This window comes from Chaetodon auriga, chromosome 6, assembly GCF_051107435.1.
Source record: "Chaetodon auriga isolate fChaAug3 chromosome 6, fChaAug3.hap1, whole genome shotgun sequence".
NCBI classification, from domain to species: domain Eukaryota; kingdom Metazoa; phylum Chordata; class Actinopteri; order Chaetodontiformes; family Chaetodontidae; genus Chaetodon; species Chaetodon auriga.
In genome coordinates, this window is record NC_135079.1 from 1200330 (window position 1) to 1213399 (window position 13070).

Below are 13070 nucleotides of genomic sequence, written 5' to 3' on the forward strand. Positions count from 1 at the left end.
AGGTTGTTCACGAGAAAAAGTAAAAATGCTCCTGAAATCATTTTATTGCCCAAAGTGTTCAATCGATTACATGAAAAGAGCTGAAATCACAAATGTTTAAACCTGCAGCAGAAACACGGCAGAGCTCCACCAGGAAATAGTCTGTGTCATTAAAGCCCTGAGTCCACAGTTTCACCCCAAAACCATCAACACCCAGTTTATTCCTGCAGTAATCTGATTACTTTAAGGGCCCAAAGACCTGCTGACGTCATCAGAGAGCAGATTTCTCTTCCTCTCACTCATGTTGTTCCTTTGAAGCGTCAGCCGTCTCGCTTTGGACTGAAACTGTGGAGTCACGTCGGACTGGAGCAGCAGAGCATGAAGTTTGGTGCTTGAAAAGAATATTTCCACATTTTGGAAACGACCTTTTGTTTTCTTGCTGGAGTTTAATCCTTCATATTTTCATGAAAACAAACCCTCAAAAGGAATTCTCCCTCGACACAGTAGACCGTCATTCGTGGCGGGGTCCGCCATGTCCTACTGCAGCTGCTTCCTGTTAGAACACTTCAACATGCTTTTATTGTGAAGCAGCCACAGGAAGCTCAGTGTAACAACGACTGAATTCTTTATTACTGATGCAGCTGCTCAGACACACCTGCGGTTACCAGGGTAACCACAGGTGTCCAATCAACCAGGGCTGTGAAGACACTCCTGCAGGTGCTCGAGTGGAAACAGTGAATGAATGATGACATCATGAATCATGTGACTCAAACGTCTGAAAACATCAGATGTGTGGAGGATAGTGAGGAGGCTGTGACCTTCCTCACATCAACACGACGTTTGTGTTTCTTCTTCTGTGGTGGTTTAACGGCACTGACTGGTGAACCAGCGCCACCTGCTGTTTGTCTCCATCAGCAGTGAGTCAGAGTCAGGCAGCAGGACGGAGACAAACGATTGAGCCTCGTGTGGGAGGAACTTGACTTTTAATCACTTTGGTTCTTATCAGAACAGACAGACGTGAGACTGAAGCTACCAGAAACTGGCCTGAACCTTGAATTTGACCTCTGCTCTTTCACTAGAATTCAACATGCTGAAAATTAAACTCAATCTTCTCATTAAATCCCAGCAAGAAAACAAGTTATTTCCTAAAAGGCGTCTGTTTTCACAGCCTGGTTGAGCTCATCAGCGTCACCATGTAAAAACACAAGTCGACATCGTCATCGCACGTCGGGGGGGGGGGGGTTGCTTTTCACCGGGCACATTAACATCTTCTTTTATTCCATCTGACGTGGAACGACGATCTGATATTAGATGATTAATACTGAGAGGAGGTTACGCAGTAGAGTTAGAAGAGTTTGATCTGTGACGCAGCAGGCGAGCTTGTCTTCTCAAATGAAAGCGGGCTGTCGTCTGTGAACAGCCAATCAAACGTCACGCCGGTCCTGATGTGGTTCACTGTGAGAGGGGAGCGCGCACGTCACAGGTAACACCAGGCTCCGCCCCTCTAAAGCTCCATTCAGACCGGAGGCGCTCACCTGTCGGGGGTCATTTTTCCCTCAGTGGGGTCTGCAGGCACAGTGAGCTCCTGTCAGACGGAGCGCTGATGGATGCTAACATGCTAACACCATCATACATGATAAGAGAAACAGTGAATCCATCAGGAGAGCCACACTGTCACAGCTCGTCATGTCTCCTGTCTCTGTCCTGCACAATGTTCTGGTCTACTACAGACCAGACCCATCGCAGACCAGTCCTGTGACTTCACCGCGGTTAAAGCGGGTTGTGAACAATGAGTGACATTACCGAGGAGCTCGGTGAAGTTTTGCTCCTCCACCTCCTGCACCTCCTCCTGCGGTCTGAATGGAGCTTTAGAAAACATCATGAACAGGAGAGAAGGAATGACTATTTGACTCAAAGAGACAATATGATACAAGAAATTACAAAAATAAGATTCTGAATAATCTTAAATCCTTTTTACATTCTCCTCCTCCTCCTCCTCCTCCTGTTGTCCTGCTGACAGACTGAGTCAGTCTCTGCTTGGATCTGCTGTTCACTACGATATGAAGGCAACTTTGCAGCTGTTGTGAGAGTTACTGCTTTCTCTCAAGTGTCCGAGGCCGTTGGAGCAGGCGTCCGCTCGCTGTGCGGCTCTGGAGGCCGGAGGAGATCCCGAGTCCGTCGGGTCGGAGCCGGAAAGCTCGGTGTCGAGGTCCAGGATGACGCTGATGGAATGAGGCAGGTCCTGAGGAAGATGAACGACAGCCCAGTTCAAGTCAAACGTTTCTCTGAGGACGCTGACGGCTCTTATTTGGATCCCGTGCGTTTCTCCACGACTTTCAGCCACACGTCACGGCCTTCATCACGTGACCTCAGAGTGTTCCTTCAAGTCTCTGGTGACCTCTGACCTCTGGTTTTAATCATGTGACCAGAACTGACACTCAGGTCAACGAAGCAGCTAAAGCATCTCCATGACTCGTGCTGAAGGCCATGGCGTGCGGCTGAGAGGAAACCTGCTTTGATCAAACTGTTGATGATCCTTCGCACGCGCCCTGTTGAACGTACCTTACATTTCTTTATCTGCAGACAGATGCCCTCTGCTTTCTGAAGGATTTCCTCAATGTCCAGCTTCATAGAAAGCTCATTAATGTGCTGCAACAAAGAAAGACCGCCGTCAGTTTCTTCAGTCCTGCCAAGCTGGAAACACATTTCAGATATCTGATCCTGACGAGAGCAGCTTTCCTCAGACTGCTAAATGCTGTCCTTCACTCTCAAACTACCCAAAAAGCTTCAAACACAACTAAATTCTCATCTTTCTGTTGTTACTGAGGCGAAATCAGAGTGGAAATACGGCTCATTTGAAGTCTTTTGTCTCTGCTGTCGGAGGCGATCACAGAGCTGGATGGTGTTTACGTGTAACGTGCTCAAAAGGAAGCTAACATGCTAAAAGCTAACAGGTGATGAGTATGAACAGTCTGAGTCTGTTGGTCCTGAACCAGCTGCATGCGAGTCACCTTGAGGATTTCATTGAAGCCGTAGTTCTCCTCCATGATTTTCTGTTTCTCTGAGTCCAGGATGGCGCAGCAGACCAGCAGGTGGAAGTTCTGACAGGGAAGACCCGTCCACATCACCTGAGGACGACACGCAGCAAGACAGGGACATCAGACTGGAGACAGCGTGGGTCTGAACGACAGTCTGAAGCTACAAAAACCATCTGTCAAACCCTCACAGGTGAGAAGATGGAACCATCAAATCTGCATTTTTCAGACATGACAATTATTCAGTGATCAAAGTAAAAGTTCTGTCGATCAGCTGATCGACTCATCGACTAATTCTTCCTCATTCGGCGTCACCTGAGGACGAATCCAGAGAAGACTCACCTCCCAGAGTCGGAGGACATCCTGGAAGCTGAGCTCCCTCTTGAATCTGATCAACAACCAGCGGAAACAGAAATACAGATAACCTGAATCCTGAGACTCTGCAAAGCAAACACAGTCAGAGTTCAAGGAAGGAACAACAGAACGCTGCTTTCACCTGGCTCCTCCTCCTCCTCCTCCCCCTCCTCCTCCTCCTCCTCCTTTGACTGAGCGGCTAAAGGACGTTTAGTTCATGTTAAAACCACTCAGAGCTGAATGAATTTAAACACTTTAAAGGTTTTGATGTTTCTGAGCTGTTTTATACTGAAGCGACAGCGATGCATACTGACTGATCTGTGATCAGCTGATATCACATGATGGATCTGTCTCGTCCAAGTCAAAAAGCTGCAGAGGACAAAGTTCAGGAAGCTCATTAGGACTCATCTCATTGGCTGCTGCTGGAGCTGATGTCACAGTTCTTCATACTCGGCTTAATTTGTCCAGTTAATAAAGAAACATTAATCATATTTATCAGATAACATGAAGGAACGTCGAAAGGTCCACGACTCATCTCTCTGTTTTCAGATCAGCTGACTTCTTCACTAATTAACTAAATGAACTTTGACACGAGGACTCAATTTGCAGATTAATTACACATTTTCCTGCTCTGAGCTCATCGAACATGAAACACAGCTGGAACCTCAGAGCTGCTCCTACCAGGAGCACGATGTTCAAGCTGAACGGGGGGGGCGTCTGAGCATGTGACCTTCGTACATGTTCTCAGGTAGAACTCCACCCTCACTCTGCTGAATCTTTCTCACCACGACGCCTTCCAGTTCAACCCACCCTCACTCTTCTTTGTTGGTGGCATTTCTGTTTTCTAACTGCTTTTCTCTCCTGCAACTTTTGTTTTGAAGGCACCAAGTGAATAAATCTTGAGCCACTTCCTTCCTGTCTGTAATGTTAGAGACACTCCTGCAGCCTAAACGCAGAGCTAATGTGTGCAGAGATGATGTGAACGCAGTGAACGTCCAGTCACAGTGTGTGACAATGGTCCCTCTTCAGCAGCTGAGCTTCAGACGTCAGACGCCGAGCTGATGTGACCTAACCTGGACTGGACGGACGTGGCTGAAGGTCTGACACACAGCTCCTTCACACCGTTAATGCACATTCACATCCAGCAGACCTTTACTGTTGAACTCTGACATACCGAGGTAGTTCCAGAAGGCCAGGTCCAGCAGTCTGAGCAGAGTGCTGAGCTGTATCAGCTGAGTCTTCATCCCCTGCATCTGCTCCTCAAAGTTATGGTGCTGCAAAACCACAGAAACACACACCAATCAAAAGCGTGTTAGAAAGCAGACAGAAAGACACACATCACTTCCTCTTCAGTCGGCCCGAACCACAGCTTCTGTCCTGATGACACGTCTTCACTGTAAACACACACGCACACACGCACACAGTACTTTATCAGTATTCTGCAGTACATCTGTTGGAGGCCTCTGGATTAAAGCTCTCTCCCGGTTTTGAAATCAGACCACAGGTTGATTTCCTGAACATTCACAGCTCGCCCTCCGCCATCAGGAAGCCGCCGCGCGCCTGCACTCCATCGCTTCAGCACCTGCTCAACTCACCATCTGCTCCATGAAGGAGACGAAGCACCAGAAAGCATCCACCTCGTTCTCCATCACGTAGAGGATGGGAGACAGCAGGTCGCTCATCCCCTGAACGTATCCTGAGGGGGACAGAAAGACGTCAGCCACAGCCGAAAGAGACGAACTCAAGTTTCTACGAACGAGGCTCAAACTTTAACTGGAACAACCGAAAATGGTGAAAACGTAAGCGAACGTTTGTCTCCACCCTGACTCTGATTCACAGATGGGGACAAACAGCAGGTGGAGCTGATTGTCCAGTCGGTGCCATTAAACCACCGTAGAAGAAGAGACGCACCGAGACGACGTCATTCAAAGAGCTGCAGTCAAAGGTGAGACGGTGGAAACGTGACATTTGTGTTAGGAGAGGACACTTTAGGAGCAGACGGTGTCTCACCCAGGTCGAAGTCGTACATGCAGTAGGTCATGAGGATGTCGTGCAGGAGGACCAGACCCGGGTTGTCGATGCCTTCGTAGAATCTGTTGGTTCTGTCTGTTCGGTTCACGTCTTTCTCTGGAAAGAGTCAGAGAGCAGACGCTGTGAGAGGCTGTGAAGCTGGTGAATAAAGGCTCTGTTTGCCTTCCAGAAGACATCTTAATATTAGTTTTAGTTCTTGGCGACGATTCAGTGACATCTGATGTTCTGTTTCCAGTTTAACCAGTTAACATCAAACAGGACCCTTTGATGGGAAAGATGATCTGCTAAAAACTATATGTGCACAAGAGCTGGCGATCACACAGCTCAGAGATGAAAACAAGCATGAAATGAGATTTAACGTCATGTTTCGCTGTTTTCGCTGTGAAAAACCAAAATGATCCCAGATGAACGTCTGAGTCCGCCTCACCGATCAGACTCCTGTAGTCTCTCAGTCTGGAGTTTCTCCTCTCTTGTTCCTCACTGACGGACTTCCACTGCAGCTTCATCCTGAAGTATTCGTCACTGTCAGCAAAGACACAGGACACATTTCACGTGAACACAGGCAAACTCAGGTTCGGTGTTTTGCTTGAGAAGTGATGATTAATCGATTATCAGACGGCCCAGAACAGCCCGAACTCCTGACGTCATGATATCAGTTCACTGATCTGGGAGCAGCCATTAGAACATGCGCAGGCTGAGGCCATGATGGAATGCAACAACACTTTTATGCTTTGAGTTGCAGCCACACGACTGATCGGCTGCAGAGGTATTGGCCTCAATGAGCAGGTTACAGGTGTGCCTAATAAAGTGGCCGCTGGCTGTATCTGCCAGTGCTAAACCATCGGCGGCGGCGTACGTTTTGGCTCTGTGCAGCGCCTTCCTCTCCTCCAGCGTGCTGTCCCAGGGAAAGTATCCCAACAGAAACTTCCAGGCTTCTTTCCTCACGGCGTGACAGAGTCCCTGCAGGGTCACATGACAAAACACACGTGATGCTGAGTCATCACACGCAGCTTTGCACAAAAAAACACGTCACACAGCGACTGGATGCTGATTATGAGGTCACAGACGGCCACTTTCAGCCTAATTCAGACACTTCGTTCATGACTTTAACCTGAAAAAATGTTCTCATGCTAAACAATAATTCAACTTGCCCCTTTAAAGATGACTTGTTTGAGGTGTGTGATGTTGACCATCCTCCCCTCTGGATCCAGATGTTTGGCCCAGTCCTCTGCCGACAACGGCTCCCTCCTGGTCACCTGAGGCCTCGTTCCCAGGTCGATCTGACGGGACGAAGGAGACAGACGCAGTCAGAGGTGCTTCATGCTAACAAACCTGCATCTCCTCAGCCCCGTCAGGTGAGCCTGTTTCCACGGCCTCATTCTCACTTCAGCCCCTGAAAGTTCAGGTGTCCGGCTGTTTTCACACACACCTGATGGGACAACTCTGCCCTCATACCTCACACATCCTTCTACAGGACAGAGTTTGTGCCTTCAGCGTCTCCTTCTGGATTCATGTTTAGTGATGTGAGGAAACAACAGCTCAATATCTGTGAACGTTCTCAATGGAGGAAGCACTGACGCTCGTGATGTCGGAGCTTTTCCAGGAGACGCAGTGTGACTCCTCTCACCCTGGTGATGACCTCGAAGCCGGGCTCCTCCTGCTGGTTGATCTCCAGCCCCGGGATGACTTCTCCCAGCAGGTCGGCCACCTCCTCTGGGGGGCGCTGGTGCTGCTCCTCTGTCCCCCGAAAAGCGTCAAATATGTAGTTGGTGACTTTGGAGAAGCCGCCCAGGGTGGTGACGTAGGGATCCTTCCTGAACTTCTGCTGGAAAAAAACCGTAATGTTAACAACCCACTCACTCAGCGCTTAGAACAGCAGAACCTCAAAAGAGGGAAGAACATCTGCTCTCACTGCGTCACGCTGAAGCTACTCAGCGCTTCTATGATTCATCTCCTTCTGACAACTTCAGCAGCGAATTTCTGTTAAAACTGGACTGAATTTATTGAAAAGTTTAGGTTTTGTAGACTATAAGCTTCATTTTTACGGCACATATTCAGTTCTACGACGTCCAGGACAAACTTCTTGGTGTTAAGAGTTAAATGCTAATGCTAGTTTACAGAGAATCCACTGCAGTGAAGGAGGCTGCTCGGCTTCCACCTGCGTCCTCATCTGTTTATTCATGTAACACACTCAAAATGCAAACAAGTCAAGATATTCACTTTGTGTTTATGAGGTTTTAGAGCGACTTAAATTCTTACATGCACGAGGCCGAAGTTGTTGTCATCCAGGAGATTCTCGAAGGACTGAGACAGAGCTTTGTTCGGTGTGCTGACCCACAGACATGTCTCATCATCTGGAGCCCTGCAAACACAAAACCAGCTCAGAGTGTTTACAGGTAAACTGATCCCTGTCACGTCTCCACAGAATCAGTCGCCGACTCGAATTCATTACAGGCTGTTTGGCTGACGGCTGTCATGAGTCACATGCTTCGAGGTTTCAATCAACGGCTAAAATCATCCCCGTTTTGGTGGTCGGTGCCGTGTGAACTAAGGCTGTGACAATCATGCGATTGTCGATTGGAGCTTCTCTCGGCTTTACGGAGCTGGACAGTCAGTTTCAGCTCTTCATTTATCCATCCAGACATAATGTCACTGCTCTGATTCCCTCTCATAGCGTCGCTTTCAGAGAAAACACTGTAAAAAGCCCTCAGTTCACGACCTGCTGAGCAGCAAACAGCAGACAGACTCAGTCAGAGAGCAGCTGGTGAACACAGAGGAGCGTTTAGGGACAGACCAGAGGGACAGATGTGTCTCACACGTAGACGCAGGTAGTGATTCAGAGGTAAACTTCAAAATCAAATCCAGAAACAGGGAGTCAACACCTTCAGTTTTATCAATCTCAGCAGACCTGGACAGCATCCAATAAAAGACGATGCAGCCAATCAGGAGACAGACAGTCAACAGAACGTCACACTGCTGCTCCGAGTCTGAAAATATCCGGCACTTAATCCAGACGATTTCATTATGAAAGGCTTCGATAAGAACTTTAATAACAGCTATCTGGACTGAGATAGACGGAGACACTGTCCCCGTCCTCAGGACAGTAATCTAAGTTAATAAAACTGGTCCACTGAGGCGACACACAGCATCACATACAATCTGGATGTATGTAATTAACATGATTTAGCATATAAATGGCACCTGAAGAAAAAACAATGATTTTCAGACCAAACCAAAGTCTGACTGTGAGGTTTGTTTAATCATGAGTCTGCCAAACTGTAGATTCACACTGACAGCACAGTTCACTCTCACTGAGTTTCCTGCATTAAAAAGACATTTTAGCACACATCTCTTGTAAATGACGTGTGTGAAACTCATCTGCAGATCAGACTGAGTCTCTGTGTGTTCAGATCAACAGGTTTGTGCTCTGTGGGATCACTTTCATCTGTTCACTCAGCTGTCTGACTAAACCACATTAAACAGTGTGAAGTAAAAGTTTAAAGTCACACCAGCGTGTCCTTCACTTGGACAGCAGCACAGCGGGCGGGTTCACGTGACGCTGCTCTTTCTACAGTTTCCACCTCTCTCCTCTCGCTCCATCGGGCTGACAGTAAACACCTGTGCTGCCTCTGTGTGAAATGAATCAGCGGGCAGAAAAAAGTCTCTCACTTCAGATGACGTCTGCCTCTGGGACTCCTCGGCTGATGGTCGCCCGTCAGTGTTCAGAGAGCAGCTGTACAGTTTCACGTGTACTCTGAATCTCAATGAGCTGAAGTCAAACTGCTTCTCCATCCTGAAAGAGTTCCTCCTGAACTAACAGACTGGATTCAACACATGACAAGAACTGGGCTTCCAGTGGTCTCATTCCACTGTGACCTGTGAAAGCTTGATGCTCTGACAGCCAATCAGAAATGGGGGTGGGGGTGGGGGGGTGGTGGCTTTAAGTTCACCAGTTAAAGTCCAGTCTGACTACAGCTTCAGGTTATTCACATTTGTTGTCGTGCTGTTTGGTACTCACTCGCTGAGCAGAGCGAACCTCCTCAGGGTGTCCAGGAACTCCGTGCTACCGCACTGGTGGAAGTGCAGAGCCGGCAGTGAGGTGGACTCCTTCAGCTTGAAGACCACAAAGGTCCAACCTTCTTCCTTCACTGTGATGGACCTCAGGTCGCTGATACTGAAGGTGAACGCCCACCTGCTCCTCTCGTGGCTGTGGTTCAGAGAGCCTGACAGACCGAGGAGAGGGATCCGAAAACAAACACACACAGCCTGTCAGTAAAATCATCTCATCTCTCTGAACTCTACAGACTCAGAATCAGCAGATAGTTAACATTAAAGGACGTCTCCGTGTGAAACTTCATTAGCGGGCTGGCATCAAGGAAACTCACCCTCTCCGTTTGTGCAGGTTTTCTTCTTGAAGAAGACGGCGTTGACCATGTCCCACTCTGTCTCGTAGCTCTGCTGTGTCTCTAACAGCTGGTGGGACTTCTCACCTGGAGACTGATCCCACTCCATGACTGAACTGGAGTCCTGCTCAAACACACAGGAAGTCACTTCATGACTTGTGTGATCAGAGTAAGTCACACTGCTACCATTTTCTACCCTGATGGGACATTATGAGTCGAAGCAGTTAAACAGTAAAAGGCTGGTTTGGAAGTTGAAAGATCTGACCATGAACTGGAGCGTTCCCAGTTCAAGTCTGTCAGGAAGCTTTGTTGCAGGTTACTGTTTCCTGTCGACCTTCTAATGTCAGCTGTCAATAAAGACCCCTGGAAAAAAAAAAGCCTGCACGTTGGCCTGGCTCTCCAAATGACCGGCTGCTTACTCAGGTAACATTTACATTTGATCACATTAAGTCTGTTCGGCTCGTAAAGAGAGACGTACCGACTGCAATTTTATTGGCCAACTCAATTTTTTAACAGTCTGACCTGTTGATTCTGATTCTGTCTTTCAAAGAATCATCATTGACAGAGTGCAGGAACATTTTTGTAACTTTTCTTTAAAGGGAAATTCAACTGCACATTCATAATAAACATCAACTGTGACATAACTTACATTCAGCAGGTTACAGGACCTTCTCACACTCAAACAAATCTGAAAACAAAGCACTCCAGGTGACTGCAGAGCCTTTCTGAAAATCAGCTGCAGTCTGTCCCACTTACTCAAACATGAAAACAGGTGCAGCAGATCTATGTAACAATACACCTCATAATCGACTCGACTCACTTCCCTTTGTGCGTCTGTGAGTCTGTGTGTGTGTGTGTGTGTGTGTGTGTGTCTGTGGACGAGTGAAGCCCTGCCCCTGCACTCAGTGAAATGCACAAACAGGAAGTAGAGGACAGAAAGCTCTGAGAAATCCTGACTTAGTAAAGCCTCTCAAACGGAGCTCAAACGAAATGAGTGCACATTAATCAGGTTAACAACGTGAATCTGTCTACTACTTTCATTTTTAGTAGATGTGTCTGCATCAACTTCACCACAACAAATTCCTTGTATGTGTAAAATCATACCTGGCAATAAAGCAATTTCTGATTCTGATTCTGTTTATAAGAGGCAGGACTCCCATCATACAGGCTTCAGTCAGGGAAAAACTGCCTCTGTTACAACCTCTGACCTGGTTCAAGTCATGGAGGTGTCAGATTATATCAGTGCTGACCAACATGAAAAGTGAAACAGGGACACAAACAGAAGGAGACATGTTGTGAACAAAATCTGGAATTAGCTCCAAGTGTTGTACACAAACAATAACTGTAATATTAAAGATCATTTTGGTCAAGGTTCCTGCTGTCATCACATCAATAGTCCCATGAAGATGAATGTGAAGTCAAACAGGACAGTCTGAGCTATGTTGAAGACTGCGATGATGTTATTTTATGTATTTGTGTTGTGATATTTAAGCACTAAAGCAAACTGACACAAACCTTTCCAGCACAGAGCATGTTTGATGGGTCGACTGTGTCTTCCAAAGGTCTGTACTCCACAATGATTTCAGCATCCTGAGAGCGTGGAGAGACAAAAAATGTAATCAGCAAGTTATTTCATACGACTAAACAACACCCACATGGAGCCAAAACAACCAGCTGATCAATCACTGAGTCAACTGACGGAAAACTTCATCTGAAGATATTCTGGTGTCAGCTGCTCAGATGCTAATATTTTGTGATTTTCTTGGTCTTCTATGACAGTAAACTGAATATCTTTAGGTTTTAGATTGTTGGTCAGACAAAACAAGAAGTCTGAAGACATCTCTTTGAAGAATAGTCAGCTGCAGGCAAACACACATGTGCGGTCTATGAATACCAGAACGAGACACAACAATGACACCTGAACTCTTCATTTTACCTTGTCGACAATCCGAAGGGTCCCTGAAATGAGTAAATCCTGCTCGATGCCATCTTCATCACTGCTCGGATGAAGGAAGACTCCCTCCTGTTCAAATATAACCTGTGTGCCAGAGGTTATGTTAAAGTTGGCTCTGGTTCAGTTTGTTCTTCTTATATATTTCCTACCACATTAAACAGTATGAAAATATCAAATAATAAAAAAAGTAGCATCAATACAGCCAAATAGGACTTCTGATGGAGTTTTTTAAGCTCGGTTCAGAACTTCACATTGCACAAATGTGACAAAGACGTCATCTGTCTTTGTAGGGAACAGAGGCACAACTTTGTTTAAACTCTTGTTTATGTTCCCACAGACAGAATATTTTTTCCATCCGGCTGCTTCAAAGAGTCGTTGCGGATTCTGGAAAAAGCTTAAGAACAGCAGGAAGTGCTGCGTTTGTCCAACACCGCTGAGTATTTATTTTTAGGAAAACTGGGCTTATACAAAGTGACTGTAAACACACAGCAGCGAAACAAACTGGAGCTATGTTATGTTCTCCAGCATGTACGGAAAGCTGGCCAGAAGTGTGAGGGTTTCTTTAGGAGCAAAACAGGTGAGAAACTTTGTTAGCTACCCTGCTAACGTTAGCATTTAGCAGCCACACTAAGCATCAGCTAACCGAAATTCTTCATTGGTGTGGTGGTCGTGACTTGGCAAAATGCAGTTAGCAGCTGTTGCTTTTACTGTTGTCATTTAGTCCTTAGTCTAAAAACACTGTCTGGTAGTTTGGAAGCTAACTGTTGACCAGTTTAGTGACTTCTCGGGGGCCCAACCTGCCAACAGCCGTCAGCTCGCGTCGCTAGTAAGATGCTAACGTTACCCTCGATTGTAGCATTTCGTATAGGACCCTACAGGTCGTGCTGTGCATCTACAAAGTAATGATAGAGACGGACAGGACTGTAGTTCACAGGAGCTCACAGCACACTGTAATGCTGCGTGGCATGTCCTCGTACTTCTGGTATGGGCTGAGTGTGTCGTTGCGGCTACATCACGGCTAACACATAAGCTAACGCTAGCTAACTTCAGCTAACTCATCAAATGGTTAGCTAACTAACCTGCGATGAAGGATCTGTGCGGTAAACACGGAGCTAAAACCATGAACTAAAGCATTATTCAATCATGATTTGAGTTAAATTAACAGCATCTGGCAAACCTTTGAAAGATAAATAATGTTACCATGTTTTTACCTTGACAAGCGAATCCGCCGCCATGTCGCCTGCCCTCTCCACTGATGACGACAACAGCTCACGTGCCTGTCAACTTCCAAAACAAAACTGACAAGTCACCTTC

General features: G+C 46.8%; 1 protein-coding gene across 2 annotated transcripts; it reads right to left on the reverse strand.

The window, feature by feature from the left end:
• Positions 1-13032, reverse strand: tbc1d15 (TBC1 domain family, member 15). 2 transcript variants are annotated; one of them, XM_076733436.1, is made up of 17 exons: positions 12968-13032; positions 11739-11840; positions 11318-11392; positions 9785-9926; positions 9418-9622; positions 7659-7761; positions 7027-7221; positions 6551-6679; positions 6256-6359; positions 5827-5921; positions 5379-5495; positions 4964-5064; positions 4543-4642; positions 3357-3454; positions 2991-3107; positions 2542-2628; positions 1-2221 (listed from the first exon to the last, which is right to left on the reverse strand). In XM_076733436.1, exons 1-17 carry the CDS (start codon positions 12989-12991, stop codon positions 2033-2035), a joined length of 1983 nt encoding a protein of 660 aa, XP_076589551.1. In that variant the 5' UTR covers positions 12992-13032; the 3' UTR covers positions 1-2032. The 2 variants fall into 2 exon arrangements, with proteins under 2 accessions (XP_076589551.1, XP_076589550.1); XM_076733435.1 differs by having other exon boundaries at positions 7027-7224.
• Positions 13033-13070: the final 38 nt, after the last annotated feature.

What these genes read in the sequence shown, in the direction of transcription:
- tbc1d15 (XM_076733435.1), bottom strand. Translation starts at nt 12,991, where the DNA reads ATGGCGGCGGATTCGCTTGTCAAG. An exon ending in ACAACTTCGGCCTCGTGCAT is followed by an intron (nt 7,225 to 7,658) that starts GTAAGAATTTAA and finishes GTTTTTTTCCAG; the next exon opens with CAGAAGTTCAGGAAGGATCC. An exon ending in AGACTACAGGAGTCTGATCG is followed by an intron (nt 5,496 to 5,826) that starts GTGAGGCGGACT and finishes GACTCTTTCCAG; the next exon opens with AGAAAGACGTGAACCGAACA.